At 39.4% G+C, this 19,285-nt stretch overlaps 1 protein-coding gene across 1 annotated transcript in view; it reads left to right on the forward strand.

Annotated features, from left to right (window-relative positions):
* The first annotated feature begins 842 nt into the window (after positions 1-842).
* Positions 843-19,285, forward strand: part of LOC108679616 (unconventional myosin-VI) — a 21,762-nt gene continuing 3,319 nt past the window's right edge. The window contains exons 1-18 of the mRNA XM_018168274.2: positions 843-899; positions 2,296-2,369; positions 2,911-3,040; positions 3,471-3,608; positions 4,025-4,121; positions 4,578-4,743; positions 5,501-5,765; positions 6,593-6,737; positions 7,286-7,443; positions 7,865-8,029; positions 8,328-8,551; positions 9,073-9,273; positions 10,233-10,457; positions 10,896-11,654; positions 12,241-12,383; positions 16,110-16,230; positions 16,499-16,613; positions 18,135-18,188. Coding sequence (XP_018023763.1) covers positions 2,304-2,369; positions 2,911-3,040; positions 3,471-3,608; positions 4,025-4,121; positions 4,578-4,743; positions 5,501-5,765; positions 6,593-6,737; positions 7,286-7,443; positions 7,865-8,029; positions 8,328-8,551; positions 9,073-9,273; positions 10,233-10,457; positions 10,896-11,654; positions 12,241-12,383; positions 16,110-16,230; positions 16,499-16,613; positions 18,135-18,188 — 3,172 coding nt within the window. The 5' untranslated portion in view covers positions 843-899; positions 2,296-2,303. The remainder of the gene's footprint in view (positions 900-2,295; positions 2,370-2,910; positions 3,041-3,470; positions 3,609-4,024; positions 4,122-4,577; positions 4,744-5,500; positions 5,766-6,592; positions 6,738-7,285; positions 7,444-7,864; positions 8,030-8,327; positions 8,552-9,072; positions 9,274-10,232; positions 10,458-10,895; positions 11,655-12,240; positions 12,384-16,109; positions 16,231-16,498; positions 16,614-18,134; positions 18,189-19,285) is intronic.

Below are 19,285 nucleotides of genomic sequence, written 5' to 3' on the forward strand. Positions count from 1 at the left end.
ACCCTGCCTCACCACCACCTACTTACCCTGCCTCACCACCATCACCACCCCACCATTAGTAGTTCATCAATGGGCAGCGAACTCGTGCAACTTCCTCTCAACCTCTTCCAAGTCCATCGCCTGCTTAATCATATTTGGCTGTTTTCACAGTCAAAAATTCAGTGCTAAATGCAGGGAGATTACCTAAAATTTGCTGTCGTAATATCGTTATGCGAGTTCGGTATAAGATGTGTCGGCCCCTGCGCTGGTGGCAAGATCGTTACCATCGTTACCTTCTTTTTTTAATTATCGTTAGCCTCGATTTTCATCATCGTTATACGTTACGTTTCATCATCGTTACCCTTGATTTTCATCATCGTTACCCTCGATTTTCATCATCGTTACCCTCGATCTTCACCTTCGTTAGGTATTCGCACCCTTGTAATTCCTATTGGACCCTGTTGGATACTTAGTACATGTGGGAATAATATATGGCCCTATGAAGTTTATTTTCGATTGATTTTTAGGTGATCACTCTAATTGTTTAGTAATATAGTTACGATTACATCACTACTGAAATTGTCTTGCCTATTCTTACTATTCGACGGCGCCTTTCTTCTTTGCCTGAAGTTCTGCAATTCTTATTGGTATTATTATTTTATCAAAATATTTAAGGATTAGTTAGTAATAGGTATTTATACGCTTGTTTATGTTACAGGGCATGGAGGGCGGCGGCTCACAGAAGGTATGGGTCACAGACCCCGTCCATGGGTTCATCTTGGGGTCCATCGTGGACCTGAACCCCGAGGGGGTTACCGTTGAGCCCGTGACGAAGCAGCGTAACGCTAAACCCCTCACCGTGCCCTATGACCGTGTCTACCCTGCCGAGGATGACGATAACAAGGATGTTGATGATAACTGTGAGTAACATGAGAACTGTGAGTAACATGATAACTGAGTGACATGATAACTGTGAGTAACATGATAACTGTGAGTAACGTGATAACTGAGTAACGTGATAACTGTGAGTAACATAACTGTGACATGATAACTGTGAGTAACATGATAACTGAGTAACGTGATAACTGTGAGTAACATGATAACTGTGAGTAACATGATAACTGTGAGTAACATGATAACTGTGAGTAACATGATAACTGTGAGTAACATGATAACTGTGAGTAACATGATAACTGTGAGTAACATGATAACTGTGAGTAACATGATAACTGTGAGTAACATGATAACTGTGAGTAACATGATAACTGTGAGTAACATGATAACTGTGAGTAACATGATAACTGTGAGTAACATGATAACTGTGAGTAACATGATAACTGTGAGTAACATGATAACTGTGAGTAACATGATAACTGTGAGTAACATGATAACTGTGAGTAACATGATAACTGTGAGTAACATGATAACTGTGAGTAACATGATAACTGTGAGTAACATGATAACTGTGAGTAACATGATAACTGTGAGTAACATGATAACTGTGAGTAACATGATAACTGTGAGTAACATGATAACTGTGAGTAACATGATAACTGTGAGTAACATGATAACTGTGAGTAACATGATAACTGTGAGTAACATGATAACTGTGAGTAACATGATAACTGTGAGTAACATGATAACTGTGAGTAACATGATAACTGTGAGTAACATGATAACTGTGAGTAACATGATAACTGTGAGTAACATGATAACTGTGAGTAACATGATAACTGTGAGTAACATGATAACTGTGAGTAACATGATAACTGTGAGTAACATGATAACTGTGAGTAACATGATTACTGTGAGTAACGATACGGTAACGGTACGTGACGACACGGTAACTTTATGTAACGTATAGTAGTACAGTAATCGCGTCGGCATTATTGTACTTGATTCAGTAATCGGCGTGGGCATTACAGTTGTACAGTGTACACTCATGCCTCGAAGTACAGCGCTTCTGCTTATCGTATTAATATTATATTAATAAGCTTCTGCTTACTAATATCAAAGCTTGTAATCATTGCCACTTGCTTAAATCTAATTACTTCCACGTTGCTGGTGATATATGTTTTGTATGAATCCACAGTTTTAGAAATCTTATTATTAAACCTATTTTTTTGTTCTCTGAATGATTCATCGTGAAATGCATGTCGATATTCTACGATATGCTTGGTGATGCAATCGCCAACGATTGGTATCATTTCAAAGCAACCTAAACAAAAAACAAAATACGATGCAATGGATTTAATATATCATTAGTATATAATATCATTTGTATATCATTATGATGTTGATGACGATGTTATGCAGGCGCGCTGATGTACCTCAACGAGGCCACATTACTACATAACATCAGGCTGCGCTACAACAAGGATAAGATCTACGTGAGTCCTGGCTTAAGTTACATTTGATTAGAATAATTTGTCTTATTAAGATTAGGTAATTAGAATAATTTGATCATTTGTTTGTACTTAAGATACTCTCGCTAGATAATGCAGTTACACTTGTCATTTCGGTAGCTTGCATTTAGTACTTTATCTTGCAGACGTATGTGAACTATACACGTTTCATGCCGCAGGTGTAGGTGATTAAAAATGTATTAGTTTCATGCCGCAGATGTAGGTGATTAATGTATTAGTTTCATGCCGCAGATGTAGGTGATTAATGTATTAGGTGACGTAGGTGATTAATTAAATTCATTAGTTTCTCTGCAGATGTAGGTGATTAACTCATTAGTTTCATACCTCATTCGCAGGTGATTAACTCATTAGTTTCATGCAGCAGACGTACGTGATTAATTCATTACTACTTACGACGCAGACGTACGTGATTAACTCATTAGTTTCATGCCGCAGACGTATACGTGACTAACTCAAGACTGTTATACCGCAGACGTACTTTATTAATACATGACTTACGCCGCAGACGTACGTGGCGAATATCCTGATCGCGGTGAACCCATACTTCGAGGTGAAGAACCTGTACACGCTCGACACCATCCACGCCTACCAGGGCCGCTCTCTGGGGCAGATGCCGCCACACGTCTTTGCTATAGGTGGGTCATGCCATAGGTGGGTCATGTCATAGGTGGGTCATGCCATAGGTGGGTCATGTCATAGGTGGGTCATGTCATAGGTGAGTCATGCCATAGGTGAGTCATGCCAATCTACTTGCATGATTTTATTGCAGTAAAATAAGTTTACTTGTACCGTGAATCTACTTGTAACATTTGGTTACAGCTGACAAAGCTGTATTTGTACCTTATATCTACTGGTAATACTAATTTACAGCGTACAATGCTGTATTTGTACCTCATTTTTACTTGTAACATTAATTTACAGCGGACAAAGCTGTATTTGTACCTTATTTCAACTGGTAGCATTATTTCACAGCGTACAAAGCTGTATTTGTACCTCATTTCTACTGATAACATTAATTAAAGCTGTATTTGTTCCTTATATCTACTGATAAGATTAATTTTACAGCGGACAAAGCGTTCCGGGACATGAAGGTGCTGAAGGAGAGCCAGAGTATCGTGGTGTCAGGAGAGTCTGGCGCAGGCAAGACCGAGTCTACCAAGTACATCCTGCGCTATCTCTGCGAGAGCTGGGGCAGCAAGATGGGCGAACTACCGAGCTAGTTGATATTTACTTGAACCTAAAATTAATAATTTAGGAAATTGCTGTTATATTATTATTCTAAATGGAAATATGAATATATTTACTGTGTAAAAATCATATAATTTGCTGCTTCAAAGAGCGTTGTTGGTAGTGTGTGATGTACTTACCCGTGTTTCGATCCTTTTTCATTCGAATAGTCGCGTTTTTATTTATATTTAATCGATGACTCTTCAAAACACTAAAGTCTACCCGAGGTGTCTGGCTAGTGAAGTTTTGAGGCCCATATTGTTCATGGCCCACCGTGAGCTACATTCATGCACTAACCATGAAATTCATGCCGTGTTAACCGTGTTATTATGCTTGTGTGTGGCAGCTAACTTCATGCCGTGTTAACCGTGTTATTAAACGTGTGTGAGCAGCTAACCCCGTGTTGGAGGCGTTCGGCAACGCCAAGACGACACGCAACAACAACTCCTCCAGATTCGGGAAGTTCATAGAGATTCACTTCAGTGACAAGTGAGTCTTTACTTGCCGCACTTCAGTACCTAAATATATTCAAGGATTTTCTAGAAGTAGTAATTGCTCGCCTGATATAGTTGAGATTGATTTTCAAGTGAAGCATAGTTACAGTAGAACTTTGTTGTTAGTAACCATTCACTGGTTGTACCAGGCACTTGGTGTTGGAAAGTTTATCTCGCGCTACCGTGTCATAAGTATTTAATTAGGATTGGTTTATGTGCCAGATTCTATTAATAACAAATTTCCACACTCGTATAGTGGTTGCCCAGATTGGGTTGATGTCGAATCTTCGTACTCAAAAATTGGTTGCTCATATTGGGTTGATGTTGAATCTTTGTACACATACATTGGTTGCTCATATTGGGTTGATGTTGAATCTTTGTACTCGTACATTGGTTGCCCACATTGGTAAATAGCGTGCCTTCGTTGTTAACCATTGACTGGTTGTACCAGGCACCTGGTGGTAGGCGGGTTCATCTCTCACTACCTGCTGGAGAAGAGTCGTATTGTAGGGCAGTCGTCGCAGGAGCGTAACTACCACATCTTCTACCAGCTCTGCGCCGGCGCCCCTGATGAACTACGATCCAAACTCAGGCTCTCCAACCCTGACGACTTCGAGGTCAGCTCGCGTCATTTCGATTTAATTTGCACTGTCTGCATTTATATTTTCTTAGCGTCCGATGTTATTAATTACTTTGTATATTTAAATTTCTGAACCATAGACTTCTTTTAAATTGAATAATAAGAATATTGAATATATCTCAAGTAGAGAATATTTATCTAACCCATATAACCCAGTGGATTTTTATATGAAATTTATTGTGATCCCATTGCGTTATTGTGATTTGTAATCTTCATATTGCAGTACTTTTAGTCAAAGGAGATTATTTATAGACCTAGACTATCTATAAACCAAAACTATTTTAATATGAAATGTGTTTTTGAGACCAATTTCGTTTCTTGAATATTGCAGTATTTGCGTCACGGCTGCACGCAGTACTTTTATTCAAAGGAGGCTATTTACACACCAAGACTATCTATAAACCAAGACTATTTTTTGTAAATGTATTTTTGAGACCACCCCATGTCATATATATTACAGTATTTACGTCACGGCTGCACACAAAACTTCGTCTCAAAAGAAACTTTATAAAGACCAAGACTATCTATAGACCAAAAACATTTTTAATATAAAAGGTGTTTTTACGACCTATTCCATGTGTTATATATTACAGTATTTGCGTCACGGCTGCACGCAATACTTTTATTTAAAGGATGCGATTTACAGACAGCGTCTGTACAGATCTATCTATAAACCAAGACTATTTTTTGAAAAATATATTTGTGAGACCACTTCCATGTCATATATATTGCAGTATTTACGTCACGGCTGCACGCAATACTTCGTCTCAAAGGAGACCCAGAGCAAACTCTCGAACAACAGCGTGAGCCGCGCACACTCGTCCAGTGGGCCTCTGAGGGACCCCATCCTGGACGACGTGAGGAACTTCGCTGCCCTCGACAAGGCCCTTGGCAACCTCGGCCTCGGAGGACAGGAGCGGCTGTCCATCTACACCTGCGTCGCCGCCGTCCTGCATCTCGGCAACGTCCAGTTCGAGGATAATCCTGACGATGTTAAGGGTGCGTTAAAAATTCAGAAGGCGTCCTAATAGGCATTTGACGTTGAAATAACGTTGCGAGGGTGCGTTAAAGAAATAAAGAAGGCGTCATAAGCAGGCATTTGACGTTGAAATAACGTTGCAAGGGTGCGTTACAGAGATAAAGAAGGCGTCCTACCGGGCATTTGACGTTGAAATAACGTTGCAAGGGTGCGTTAAGGCATTTGACGTTGTAATAACGTTGCAAGGGTGCGTTACAGAGATAAAGAAGGCGTCCTACCAGGCATTTGACGTTGAAATAACGTTGGTTGAACTGTTTTTCAACATTATATGTCTGTGGGGGGTTTGTAATAGTTACAGTGGGGTTACTATTCAGGTTGATAGGCTTGGAGCAGGTGTGTCGATTAATTTAGAATTCAGTGCCTTGGTGTACGGCTTTCACTATATTGCACTTTGTACGGTTTCTCTCGCATACACCTTTTTCATTAACGAGTCGTCTTCCTCGCCTTCGCGATTAACAATACAAAAATTAACAAAAAGTAACTTCCAAAAATGGTAAATTAATTAAATTAACTTACCTAGAAAATTAACTTCCAAAAAAACTTCCAATTAACAAAAAATTAACCTCGCCTTCGCGATTAACAGTGCAGAAGATGAAATACTCCGCTTTTACGCCATAATATTTACCCAAATTAAATCACGAGTAACACTACAAGAGATGGAAATCTCGCATAAACCTCTTCTAATTTACCCTAATTTACGTGCAAATAACACTACAAAATATGATATGATATACTCTTTTATATTTAAAACAATTGACCCAAATGAATGTGAGTCTGTCGCCCCCAGGAGGGTGCCGAGTGTGCGGCAGCAGCAGCGAGTCGCTGCGCGTGTGCGCAGGTCTCCTGGGCGTGGACCCCAACCATCTGAACCAGGCGCTCCTGTCGCGGGTCATGCAGCCGAGCAAGGGCGGACATAAGGGCACCGTCATCATGTGAGACTTGGTGGTCATAAGGGCACCGGCATCATGTGAGACTTGGTGGTCATAAGGGCACCGTCATCATGTGAGACTTGGTGGTCATAAGGGCACCGGCATCATGAGACTTGGTGGTCATAAGGGCACCGGCATCATGAGACTTGGTGGTCATAAGGGCACCGGCATCATGAGACTTGGTGGTCATAAGGGCACCGTTGTTGTTGTTGTTGGTTGCGACCGTCACGCACGCCGGGGGGGAGGCTCTGGTGGCGGGCGGGGGGCCGGACCGTCATCATGTGAGACTTGCAGCTCTGATGACGTGGTCACATAAGCATCAGTATTAGCACATAGTACTTGTGTCAAGTACTTTTTGCTTCGAATATTGGGCTAAAAATTGTAAGAAAAAAATTAACTGTTTATTTATAATAATCAATTTTAAAAAAATTATAAAAAATTCTGGCTAAAATCTACTTGCCACTAATACCATCTGCCAATACCTGCCACTGACACCATCTGCCAATACCTGCCCCGTGTATAAGCACCTCATATCGCTCCGTTCTCAACAGGGTGCCTCTGAAAGTGCACGAAGCCAAAGGAGGGCGCGACGCTCTGGCCAAGGCAATGTACAGCAAACTCTTCGACTACATCGTGCACCGCATCAACCAGAGCATCCCTTTCTCGTCCTCTGCTTACTACATCGGAGTCCTCGACATCGCTGGTTTTGGTTAGCACATTTGTCTCTTATTATCTTTATTTTGCGATGTCTTCATTTTGTATTGTATATTACATAACCTTTATCTCATTCTAGCTTGCATGTTGATTATTATTACGTAGATATTGATACTGTCTGTCTGTGATCTGTGTTTTATCTAGACAAAATATTTCTTTAATGCAGAACATTCATTAAAGAAGAACTTAGGAGTAACTTTGGAAGAAATTTTCAGTCGCAAATCCATGTAGAAATAATGATATGAGGTTTGCACTGTCTATAAGTCTAAGTTGAAATTAATGAGAGTTACTGATAATTTGAACGTACCAAGAGTTATCTACTGATAAGTTGAAGGTACCAAGAGTTACCTGCCAATAAGCTGGAGTTACCAATAGTTGCCGATAATTTGAAGTTACCAAGAGTTACCCGTGTGCAGAATACTTCCCGGTGAACAGCTTCGAGCAGTTCTGCATCAACTACTGCAATGAGAAGCTGCAGCAGTTCTTCAATGAGCGAATACTGAAGGAGGAGCAGCAGATATACGAGAAAGAAGGCCTTGGTGTTAAGAAGATCTCCTATGTCGATAATCAAGATTGCATTGGTAAGAAAAAAATCCATTTTGAGATTTTTTTCTTTGCTGTTAATTAATTTTATTTTAGGGAAAATATTGGGAATGGGGGAATATTTGAGAAAAAAATATTGCTAATTCATTTTTGAGATAACAAATTTTGCGTATTAGTGCAAGTTTTATCAGTTTGCCTGTAGCGGTTTCCACAAAACAGATAAATGTTTTAATTGGAAGATTTATTTCACCTAATTTTACTGAATCTCCGTTATTTGTCACGAACACTGAAATTTGAACAGATTTGTAGATTTGATAATTTCGAAATTTTTTGCAGATTTGATAGAAGCAAAGAACACCGGCCTGATCAGCCTCCTTGATGAGGAACACAAACTGCCCAAGCCTTCACCTAGTCACTTCACCAGCATGTGTCACCAGCACCACGCCAGCCACTTCAGACTAGCCTTACCACGCAAGAGCAGACTTAAAGACCACAGGGAAATACGGGACGACGAGGGCTTCCTTATACGGCACTTTGCTGGCGCCGTGTGCTATCAAACGGTGAGCACTCAAGACGGTCCTTGATCGTTAAGATGGCCTTTGATCGTCAAGACGGTCCTTGATCGTCAAGACGGTCCTTGATCGTCAAGATGGTCTTTGATCGTCAAGACGGTCCTTGATCGTCAAGACGGTCCTAGATCGTCAAGATGGTCCTTGATCGTCAAGATGGTCCTTGATCGTCAAGACGGTCCTTGATCGTCGAAAATCGCTCGCAGAGTTTTACTTTGCATCTATATATGTTGGCAGAGTTCTCATTTCCCTCCATGTATGCTGGCAGAGCTCTCATTTCCCTCCATGTATACTGACAGAGTTCTCATTTCCCTCCATGTATGCTGGCAGAGTTCTCATTTCCCTCAATGTATGCTGGCAGAGTTCTCATTTTCCTCCATGTATACTGCCAGAGTTCTCATTTCCCTCCTTGTATGCTGGCAGAGCTTTAATATATCTTCGTATGTCTTCGCGTATTTAATATTTCCTCTGCTTTTACACCCACGAGTCCTGATTCCCTTGTGTATCTGCAGGCGGAGTTCCTGGCGAAGAATAACGACGCGCTGCACGCGTCCCTGGAGGGGCTGGCGCAGGAGGCAGGCAACCAGTTCATCAGAGGGCTCTTCATGTCGGGCGCCGCGCCCTCCTCTGCCCGTGGCAAGCTCACCTTCATCTCCATCGCTGCCAAGTTCAAGACGCAACTTCAGGAACTCATGGATAAACTCATGAGCACCGTGAGTGCCCTTTGTGTTGTGTTCGTTATTATTGTTGGTAATCATGACGCAACTTTAAGAACTCATGGATAAACTCATGAGCACCGTTAGTGCCCTTTGTGTTGTGTTCTTTATTGTTATTATTGTTATTAATGAAGACGCAGCTTCAGGAACTTATGGATAAACTCATGAGCACCCGCATTTTCTCATTATGGAAAAAATGCACTATTGTGCTCGCCATGTCCGTCTGCCTGTCTGTCCGTCCGTCCGTGACCTCAAGTTTTCGTCGACGAGAAAATGCGCTCTCTGTCACTCACTGCTGTGAGTACTGAGTTATATTTTTATTGTTATTATTGTTGGTAATCAAGACGCAGCTTCAGGAACTCATGGATAAACTCATGAGCACTGTGAGTGCTCTCTGTGTTGTGTTCGTTATTGTTGTTATTGTTTGTAATCAACGAAGAGACTCTTATGATTTCTGGTGCAAAACTTACAGGACACGTTACTTAATTAACTGTATAACTATTAACTATTAATATATTTGGAGGTAAGCAAAAAGTACGGTGTACATGAGCACCTTCGTGTTGCGTTGACGCTCCACATGAGCACTGTTCGTGCAACGAGCGTATTACATACGTGAACTTAAATGCATTTTCTTTACGCACCAAGTGCTTACATACCCGTCTTCTAACGTGTCGCATTATATCCTAGGTTTAGCATATATAAAATTTAAGCCAGTTAGCTGTAAAATATGACTTTGTCACTTCCGGCCAGTTAGTCATAAAATATTATTTTGGCCAATTAGCCTAAAAATGTGACTTTGTGCAGTTAGTCGGTAAATTATATTGCCGACTTGCTGGCCAGTTTATTTTATAAAATATGATTTTGCTGCATTGGGCCCATCGGTCGTAAAATACGACTTTACCCCATTTTGTCAGTTGTAAAATACGACTATATATGTACTATATTCGCAATTGCAGGGCACGAGCTTCGTGCGATGCATCAAGCCCAACGTGAAGATGGTGGACCACGAATTCGAGGGCGGACCAATCCTGTCGCAGCTGCAGTGCTCGGGCATGACCTCCGTGCTAGAGCTCATGCAGCAGGGATACCCTTCCAGGGCTCCGTTCCATGACCTTTACCACATGTACAAGCAGTTCCTCCCTGCCCAGCTCTCGAGGCTTGACCCGAGACTCTTCTGCAAGGTCTGCTCAGGCTTAAGGTCTAGTCTTGATGAGGCTGGTGTTCCGGGTTACTTATGATAACTTGGACTTTTTTGGGGAGATTTATAATATTAGTTGGTATGCAATGAGTCATGTGCCTTCATTGTTCACGTAGTAAATCTCGCAGTTTATTTAATAAATTTCACTGCTAATTTCTAAGTTTCTAAGGATTTGGTATTCAACCATTGATGACGGGTACTCGGATTAATTTGATCTAGATTATCTGAGTACTTTAATTAATTTGAACTAGATTATGAGTACTTGGATTAATTTGATCTGGATTGTTTGAGTACTTGGATTAATTTGAACCAGATTATCCGAGTACTCGAATTAAGTTGACCTACCGTATATTATCCAAATACCTTCAAAAGTTTGCGACCCTCTGAAGCCCCTCATTAATTTATCTTTTTATTTGGACAGGCTCTGTTTCGTGCGCTGGGTCTAGATGAGAAGGACTTCAAGTTCGGCTTAACGCGCGTGTTCTTCCGTCCCGGAAAGTATGCAGAATTCGATCAGATTATGCGCAGTGACCCTGAGAACCTGAAGCTCCTTGTTGACAAGGTGCGGCGCTGGCTGTTGCAGTCACGCTGGAAGAAAGCCATTTGGTGCGCTCTCTCTGTCATTAAACTCAAGTATAAAATCATCTACAGACGTGAAAACCTCATCGTCATCCAGAAGAACGTGCGCATGCTCAACGCCCGCAACAAATATCGCCCGCGCTACATGACCGCCCTCAGGATAAAGGGTCTTAAGGGTCAGGTTGAAGCCATGATGGCCATCACGCAGGAGCTGACCAAGGACCGCGACGCTAGTATTGCTGACGTCAAGAAGCTGCAGGTGGCCATTGACACTTCCATTAATCGCATCCGTACACAGTCTTTGTCCAAAACTGTACTGGAGAGAGAGTACAGTACGTTGGTTGCGTCCGCTGACTGTACCATGGCGGCTCTCAAGACCAAAGTGCAGATGCAGAAGAAGGCCGAGGAACAGGAAAGGCTACGTAAGATCCAAGAGCAAATGGACCTGGAGAGAAAGCGCAAGGAAGAGGAGATAAGAAAACAGAAAGAAGAGGAAGAAAACAAAAGAAAACGCGCTGAACTTGAAGCCCGCAGGAAAGCTGAAGAAGAGGCAGCGAGAAAACTCGAAGAAGAAGAACGTCTTCGAGCTGCCGAAAATGAGGTATGGTTTCAAGTGGCTTGAATTTGTTTTCAGTCTAAGATATCTAATTTTTTTATTAAAACACTTGATTCTCTGCACGATCGTGCCGAAATTGAGATATAAGCATCGTCCAGTTTTTTTTTTTTGTATTCTTGTAGATATTGTTCATGTGCACAATTCATGTGAAATGATGCCCGAGAACGAGAGAAAATCTCTAATTTAGCTACAGTTTGATTATAAGTGCAGTTTGTGATTATAAGTTTGCTTCCTGTTTTTCATCTATTTATAACTTACCAATTTCATAGCATGTTGCCAGATTAAAATGAATGAATTTTTCGCTGTATTACTATTTATCGTACAAAAATAGTTAAATGTATATATTTATTTTCATATCTAATTATTATATATTATATTATTTGATTGATAAATATAGAAACGATTCTACCTAATACATGTATATATAATTTCAACACAATATAAAATAGAACATTTCATAATTAATGATTATTTTATATTAAATAATATGATTGTTAATATATAATTATTAAGAAATAATTATTAATATAGAATTATTGATATATATTATTAAGAAATATTGTACGTGCAGGCGGCAGCAGCAGCGGCAGCTCGCGAGGCAGCAGCGGCGCGCGAGGCGGAGGAGCAGGAGCGGCGAGACCACGAGCTGGCGCTGCGTCTCGCTGCCGAGACACGCGGCGGCGTCGACGAGACAGAGACACCCATGCTTAAAAGGTGCTTTGTTGCGCGTCTCGTGGCATGTGAAGAGGTCTCGTGAGGTAGAGATGCTGGTCTTGTTGCGTCTCGTGCCATGTGAAGAGGTCTCGTGAGGTAGAGATGCTGGTCTTGTTGCAAGCTAGAGATGCTGATATTGTTGCGTCTCGTGGCCTGAGAAGAGGTCTCGTGAGCTAGAGATGCTGGTCTTGTTGTGTCTCGTGGCATGAGAAGAGGTCTCGTGAGCTAGAGATGCTGGTCTTGTTGTGTCTCGTGGCATGTGAAGAGGTCTCGTGAGCTAAAGATGCTGGTCTTGTTGCGTCTCGCGGCATGAGAAGAGGTCTCGAACTGGTGCTCGTTTCCTGCGATTTATTTTCTAACATTTTTTTTAATTTTAAGTTTCTCTATTAGATGTCGTCATTTTGTAATTTTTTTTAATTTAAAGTTTCTCTATTTCTCTATTAGATGTCTGCTCCAGTAATTTATTTAGAATCTGAATTGAAAGATTGCCGAAATTGTTCATCCTGGAGGTTTTATCGAGAATAGAAATAATGATTATTGTTGGTAGCGACACTGCAGCCGTAATTGGCCTGGTGCACGCTAGTTAAATATTGTGCACCCTAACTATATAGCTAGTTGTCTATTGTGCACCTTAACTAGCTAGTTGTCTATTGTGCACCCCAACTAGCTAGTTGCCCATTGTGCACCCTAACTAGCTAAGTATTTATGGCACATCTTCACTAGTTATCCATGGTTCAATCAAAATTCTTTTCCTAGTTGTTTAGTTCGATACAGACTTTCCTTATCTTGTCTATCCGCCATCACTGCGTTACTTATCAAGAATTTCAGCATCAACCCTTGATACTTTTAACATCCATATTTAATACATCCATAAAATACCACTTTTAGCATCAACATATATACATATGGGGATGTGAATTTTTTTTCGACATTTTAGAACCATGCGTTTGATGAAAAAAATAAATGTTATCTAACCGTGATATCCTCTATAGGTTGAATATCAATTATTGAAAGATTCACCCCTAGCAGTTTATTAGTGGTCGTTTTGCGGAAAATTTTCGCTAATTTATAGAAGTTTCTCCACTTACTATTTACTTAGAGACAGCCAATATTTAATTGCATTTTATTTAATTATCGATATAAGTATTAAAATCACATAAATTAGATTAAGCCCTTAAAATCACATTAAATCGCAAATTTACCAAGAATTTAAAAGCAAAGAAAATAGCCTAAAGTTCACCATTCAAGTTTCAACTGACGATGGAGCTGGACTCCGAAACGTTTTCTCCTATAAGAAATGGTGAACTTTTTGACTATTTTCTTTACTTTTAAATTCCTGGTTAATTATCGATTATTTAAAAATCTCTAAATTTCTGCAAGTTTCTCTTAGTTTAGTCAGTAAGGAGCAACCATGTTAGTCGACAAACCGCTTCAATGTTTTGCAGTTTTGCATTCTTTTAATTTTCGTACAGCTTAGTGACCGCCATCTTGCCGCACTTGCTTCCTCTCCCGCATTTTTTCTGTTACTAAATTGTAATTGTATTTTTTTCTTTCGCATTTCCTTTGCTGCTAAATTTTAAGTTTTTACCCGCATTTTCTTTGTTGCTAAATTCTAATTTTTATTTATTTTTCCCCGCATTTTCTTCGTTGCTAAATTTTAATTTTCGTTTCTCCACACCCTCCGGGTTTTCGTGCCGGTTTATCGTGCAGTTTTACCAACGGCCCAGCGGGTGTAGTGACGCCCGGCAAGAGTGCGAGGTATCTTGCATGCCGCTTGATCCTGCACCCAGACAAACTAATGTGTCTAGTTGTCCAAATAGTGACTCACTTTTCTTTTGCTCGTAGCATTTATAATCCTTTTTATATTATTAACTTGGATTTGGATAAACTAGCAAAAGTGCATCGCTATTTGCACTACGTCTCACCATTTTTTGTGTAAGGTTGTGTAACAATTTTTACGACACGAATCTCGTTTGAACGTAAACGTGAAATGCTCTTCATCCTTGAAAAAACGCACTAAAATTTTTTTACTTAAAAAAATGGTGTGACGATGGCATCTATGTAGTGCTACTATAGTGTCACTATTGTTGTGTGACTATGGCATTTGATGCCACTGTATTAAATTGTACTGTTGTGTATTATGGCATTTTAATGGGAAAGTATTCTTGTTGTATTGTATGTGAATGTAATTGTATTGGACTGTCGCATTATATTATTGTAGTTGCACCCCATGTGAAAAACTCAAGATTTTTTCAAACTTGATTTTTACGAGATTTTTTACAAGATTTTTTTACAATTACAATTTGAATTGTATGTGAATGCAATTGTACTTGGGTATTGCATTATATTATTGTAGCGGTACCCCACGTGAAAAACTCGAAATTTAGTTGGTGTTGTATTGAGAAGAGAAGCTCGGGAATTCCTTCGAAGGGGGAATTGAGTTTACCACTTTGTTGTAAATAATTTTTTTCGTGTTTAAAATGTGCCGTTTACGTTTCTATCGATTATCTGTACCTTTTACGCGTAGAGAATTGTTCTAATAATTGTGTGTAAAATGCAAAATTTGCCGGTTATTGAAAAATTCTCCTCAGAATTAGAAAAGTTTCTTTAAACGCGACAAACTTTTTGCTTTCGTCAAAACGAATTTCTCCAGACACGATCATGTTGTTTTGGAACGATTTTCTTTGTATGTTGGAAGATTTTTTGTCTGTGACAAGCTCACTAGTATATTACTTGAAATGTTAATTTAACTGACAATTGTGAAGGTTTAATAAAACACAACATAAATGAGTTGTGTTCGTGCGTCCTGCTGGTCGATTTTATGGACTGTTTGCCTCCGTGGGAGTTTTGGATACTGTATACATTCTGTGTATATTATGTATACAATGAATGTATTATATATTTGTTTTGGATATTATATACATCTTTTTCCAGGTGCCGAGTGAACTGATTTTAATTCTGAATTTCTTCACGTTTCTTCAGTGAACTGAACAGTTTTATTCAAGATTGTGAAGTCATGCAGTTATTAACTAATTAAATTATTTGTTAACTCGTTACTTTAAAGTGTGAGTTGCAAGTCCTCTATTTTTAATTGTTTTATTGTATTATTAATTTTACAGCGTATCAAGTGTGTGTTGTATTTAGTATTAATTCATTCAGTATCCAGCGTGTATGCATGATTGTATTTGAGTGCATACAGTCCCGTTGTGTTAGCAATATATTAACTATGATTTAAATATTATATTAACTCGTTACTTTAAAGTGTGAGTTGCAAGTCCTCTATTTTTGTATTGTATCATTGTATTAATTATTTTACAGCGTATTCAGTGTGTGTTTTATTTAGTAGGTATTGATTTATTCAGTAACCAGTGTGTACGCATGATTGCATTTGAGTGTATACATGTCCTATTGTGTTTACAATATATTAACAATGATTTAAATATTATAATAATTGTGCAGATGTGACTTCTGCCTCGTAATGTTCTTCGTTGATGTTTGTGTTTGTGTGCAAATACCTAATCTCGATTGAATATTGCGGAAATTGCTGTGGATCGTTGCCAGCAATCACCACCACTGTCACCACTACCGATCACTTATCACCACTCTCTGCCACTCACCACTCCCCACCACTCACCACTCCCCACCACTCCCCTCTCCCCACCACTCACCACTCCCCACCACTCACCACTCCCCACCACTCACCTCTCAACACTCCCCCCTGCGCAGGTCAGCAGCGGTGCAGCAGCAGCTGACGTCAGCAGCGAGTGCCAAGTATGACCTCAGCAAGTGGAAGTATGCTGACCTCCGCGACACCATCAACACCTCCTGTGACCTCGACCTGCTAGAGGTCTGCACTACTCATGCTTGCCACTTATTGCTGCCACTCTTTTCTCCCTGTAGGAGTATAGCCGTGTAAATATTTTTGAAGCACGTGTTCCACTTAACTAGAATTATTCCAATTGCTACGAGCTCATAATTGAGAGTAAATATAATAATTCAGAGGAATAACTATAATAAAAAAGTAATGTTGCAGGCCTTATACGAGCTCCTAATTAAGTATACATATAACAATAGAGACATGTATATAATAATAATAAATAATCGTAATATATCAGGCGTGCAGGGCAGAGTTCCACCGGCGCCTGAAGGTGTACCACGCCTGGAAGGCTAAGAACAAGAAGACCAGCAAAGACGAGAGCCAGCGAGCCCCGCACTCTGTGCTCCAGGCTGGTCTGTATTTAATTACCCCTGTATTATATGTGTTTCGTGTGTGTGGATTGTGTACTTCTCGTGTGTATTGTGTTATTGTGTTTGTGAATTGTGTGTGGATTGTGTTCTTTATGTGTGTGGATTGTGTTCTTTATGTGTGTGTATTGTTCTTTATGTGTGTGAATTGTGTTATTTATGTGTACGCATTGTGTTCTTTATGTGTGAGGATTGTGTTCTTTGTGTGTGAGATTCTTCCATGCTGCCCAATGTCCATTTACAGGCAGTAGTTTGATAGCAATATCTTCAATAATAATTATTTGGATGTAATTTGTAATTGGATGTAATTTGGATGTAATATCCTCCCCGAGATTTCCAATTGCCGATTTTGATCAAATTCAGTAGAATTCGGAAGATCTGTTTAAATATCAGATATTATCAGCTGAATACGTGTGTGAATGTAGGTATAACATGTGTGAGCTGTCTGATGTGTGGTTGGATGTTTGAATGTATAATAGATGTCTGAGCAATATTATATAATTTTATTTTATATTGTGTATATTAAGTAAAGAAATCTGCACAATATTATTATACCGTGTATATTAAGTGTATGTTATTCATGCTTATAGCACACTCTTGCTATTCATGAATGTGCTACTCCAACTTTCTGCATTTGATCAAATTCAGAAGAATTCAGAAGATCTGTTTGAATATCAGATATTATCAGCTGAATACGTGTGTGAATGTAGGTATAACATGTGTGAGCTGTCTGATGTGTGGTGGGATGTTTGAATGTATAGCAGATGTGTGAGCAATATTATATAATTATATTGTATATATTAAGTAAAGAAATTTGCACAATATTATTATACCGTGTATATTAAGTGTATATTATTCATGCTTATAGCACATTCTTGCTATTCATGAATGTGTTAGTTTTGTGTTACTCCAACTTTCTGCAATAAATGTAATCTGAATAAAGTACTGCCTGGAAGAAGTAACTAATAATGTATACTCTGACCAATATTTATTAGTATGGATATTATCCCTAATTATTTCATTGGTTAATCATAATAAGCGTATTTGTTATCTGCTTCATGACATTTCTGGCGACTTTTTATCGTATTTTTTTCTTCCCCAGCTAGTATTTAATTCTTTATATTTAAAATATGTAAATGCTACAACCAGAAAAATGAGTGAGACTTTGTCCAAACATCGAAACACTTCTTACCGTTGTGTGGGTCATCCTGACCCAGTTTTGGTTTGCATTAAAGAGGCATATCAATGTCACATGCAGGAAGTGTTTCTCTATTTAGACAATCTGACCCATTTATGGACAATATTAACCATTAATGGATGGACAATATTACCCATTTATGGACAATCTGACCCATTTATGGACAATCTGACCCATTTATGGACAATCTGATCCATTTATTACCAATATTACCCATTTATGGACAATTTGGCCCATATATTTATATATGAGTGTAGGCTGGTGCTGTACAGCGCTAATGCTTGTGTCGTGTTTGCTCTCCCCTGAAGCGCCCTCCGCGGCCCCGATGAGTCCGGTTGAACTAGCGAATTTCTCGCTAAAAGGTGACATTACTGCGTTCATTTGTAGCCCTCACAAGCCCTCCAAACCCTCACAACCCTTGTGATGTGCATGACTAACGCATCTCACAGCCCTCACAAGCCCTCACAAGCCCTCACAACCCTCTCGTTATGTTTATAACCTCAGTTTAAATTATCGCATAAAGTTTTCCCTCATGAGGGCATCGCTTCTGTCAACTCCCCCAACAATATTGCTATTATTTTTCTTCATTGATGCATCTTCATGTTTTTAAATGTCTGACCAGCACGTCTAATCTAACTTCATAAATTTCTAATCCCAGCTCTCTTTGTAAAATTTTGGCAGTAATTCTTAGTGATGTCATTACTTGATTTGTTTGATGGATATCTCGTGCTTTTTGTCATTATTGCAGATTGTATTAAAATTTATGCACTTTTGTAATTAATTTATTGACGTATTGACTCTTTTTATCAATATAATTAATGCACGCGTCTTAAATTGTGTCCAGGAGTTGGCGGTTGTTCGATGTGGACATGTAATTTGATCCCTTTAAGTTTTATTTAAGTAGTAATAGTTCCTTGATCTCACAAAAGCTATTAAAAGTTGTTCTCCTCACCTTAACTTTAATTAGTAATTGACATTAATTGTTCTACAGCGCAATCCAGTGTCTTGATGCCCTTTCTTCTCTTGTATTGCAGGAATTCTATATAACATATTAAATGTATTTTGCCATCCTGATTCGACTGATAAATCCATATTTTTACCATTTTATAATCCTGCTTTACTTTCTGTAACATCAGCAGCTTTAATTTCAACCCTAAATGCCCCTTACGCAATAATTTCTTTATGAAAGTAAGTTCTGCGGCGGTGAAAAATTTGTGTTATTTCTGTTTAACTTTTAACACTAATTTTAATAACCAGGAAGTATTTGCGCGATTTTTTAGCATTAATATTTAGTTGTACGGTGGAGGGAAGAAGCAGGGTCGTATAGGCCTATGGAGGAGAGAAGTAGGGTCGTATAGGCCTGGGGAGAGAGAAGTAGGGTCGTATAGGCCTGGGGAGAGAGAAGCAGGGTCGTATAGGCCTGGGGAGGAGAGAAGCAGGGTCGTATAGGCCTGGGGAG

The sequence above is a fragment of the Hyalella azteca genome, unplaced genomic scaffold (assembly GCF_000764305.2).
Source record: "Hyalella azteca isolate HAZT.00-mixed unplaced genomic scaffold, Hazt_2.0.2 contig12391, whole genome shotgun sequence".
NCBI classification, from domain to species: Eukaryota; Metazoa; Arthropoda; class Malacostraca; order Amphipoda; family Hyalellidae; genus Hyalella; species Hyalella azteca.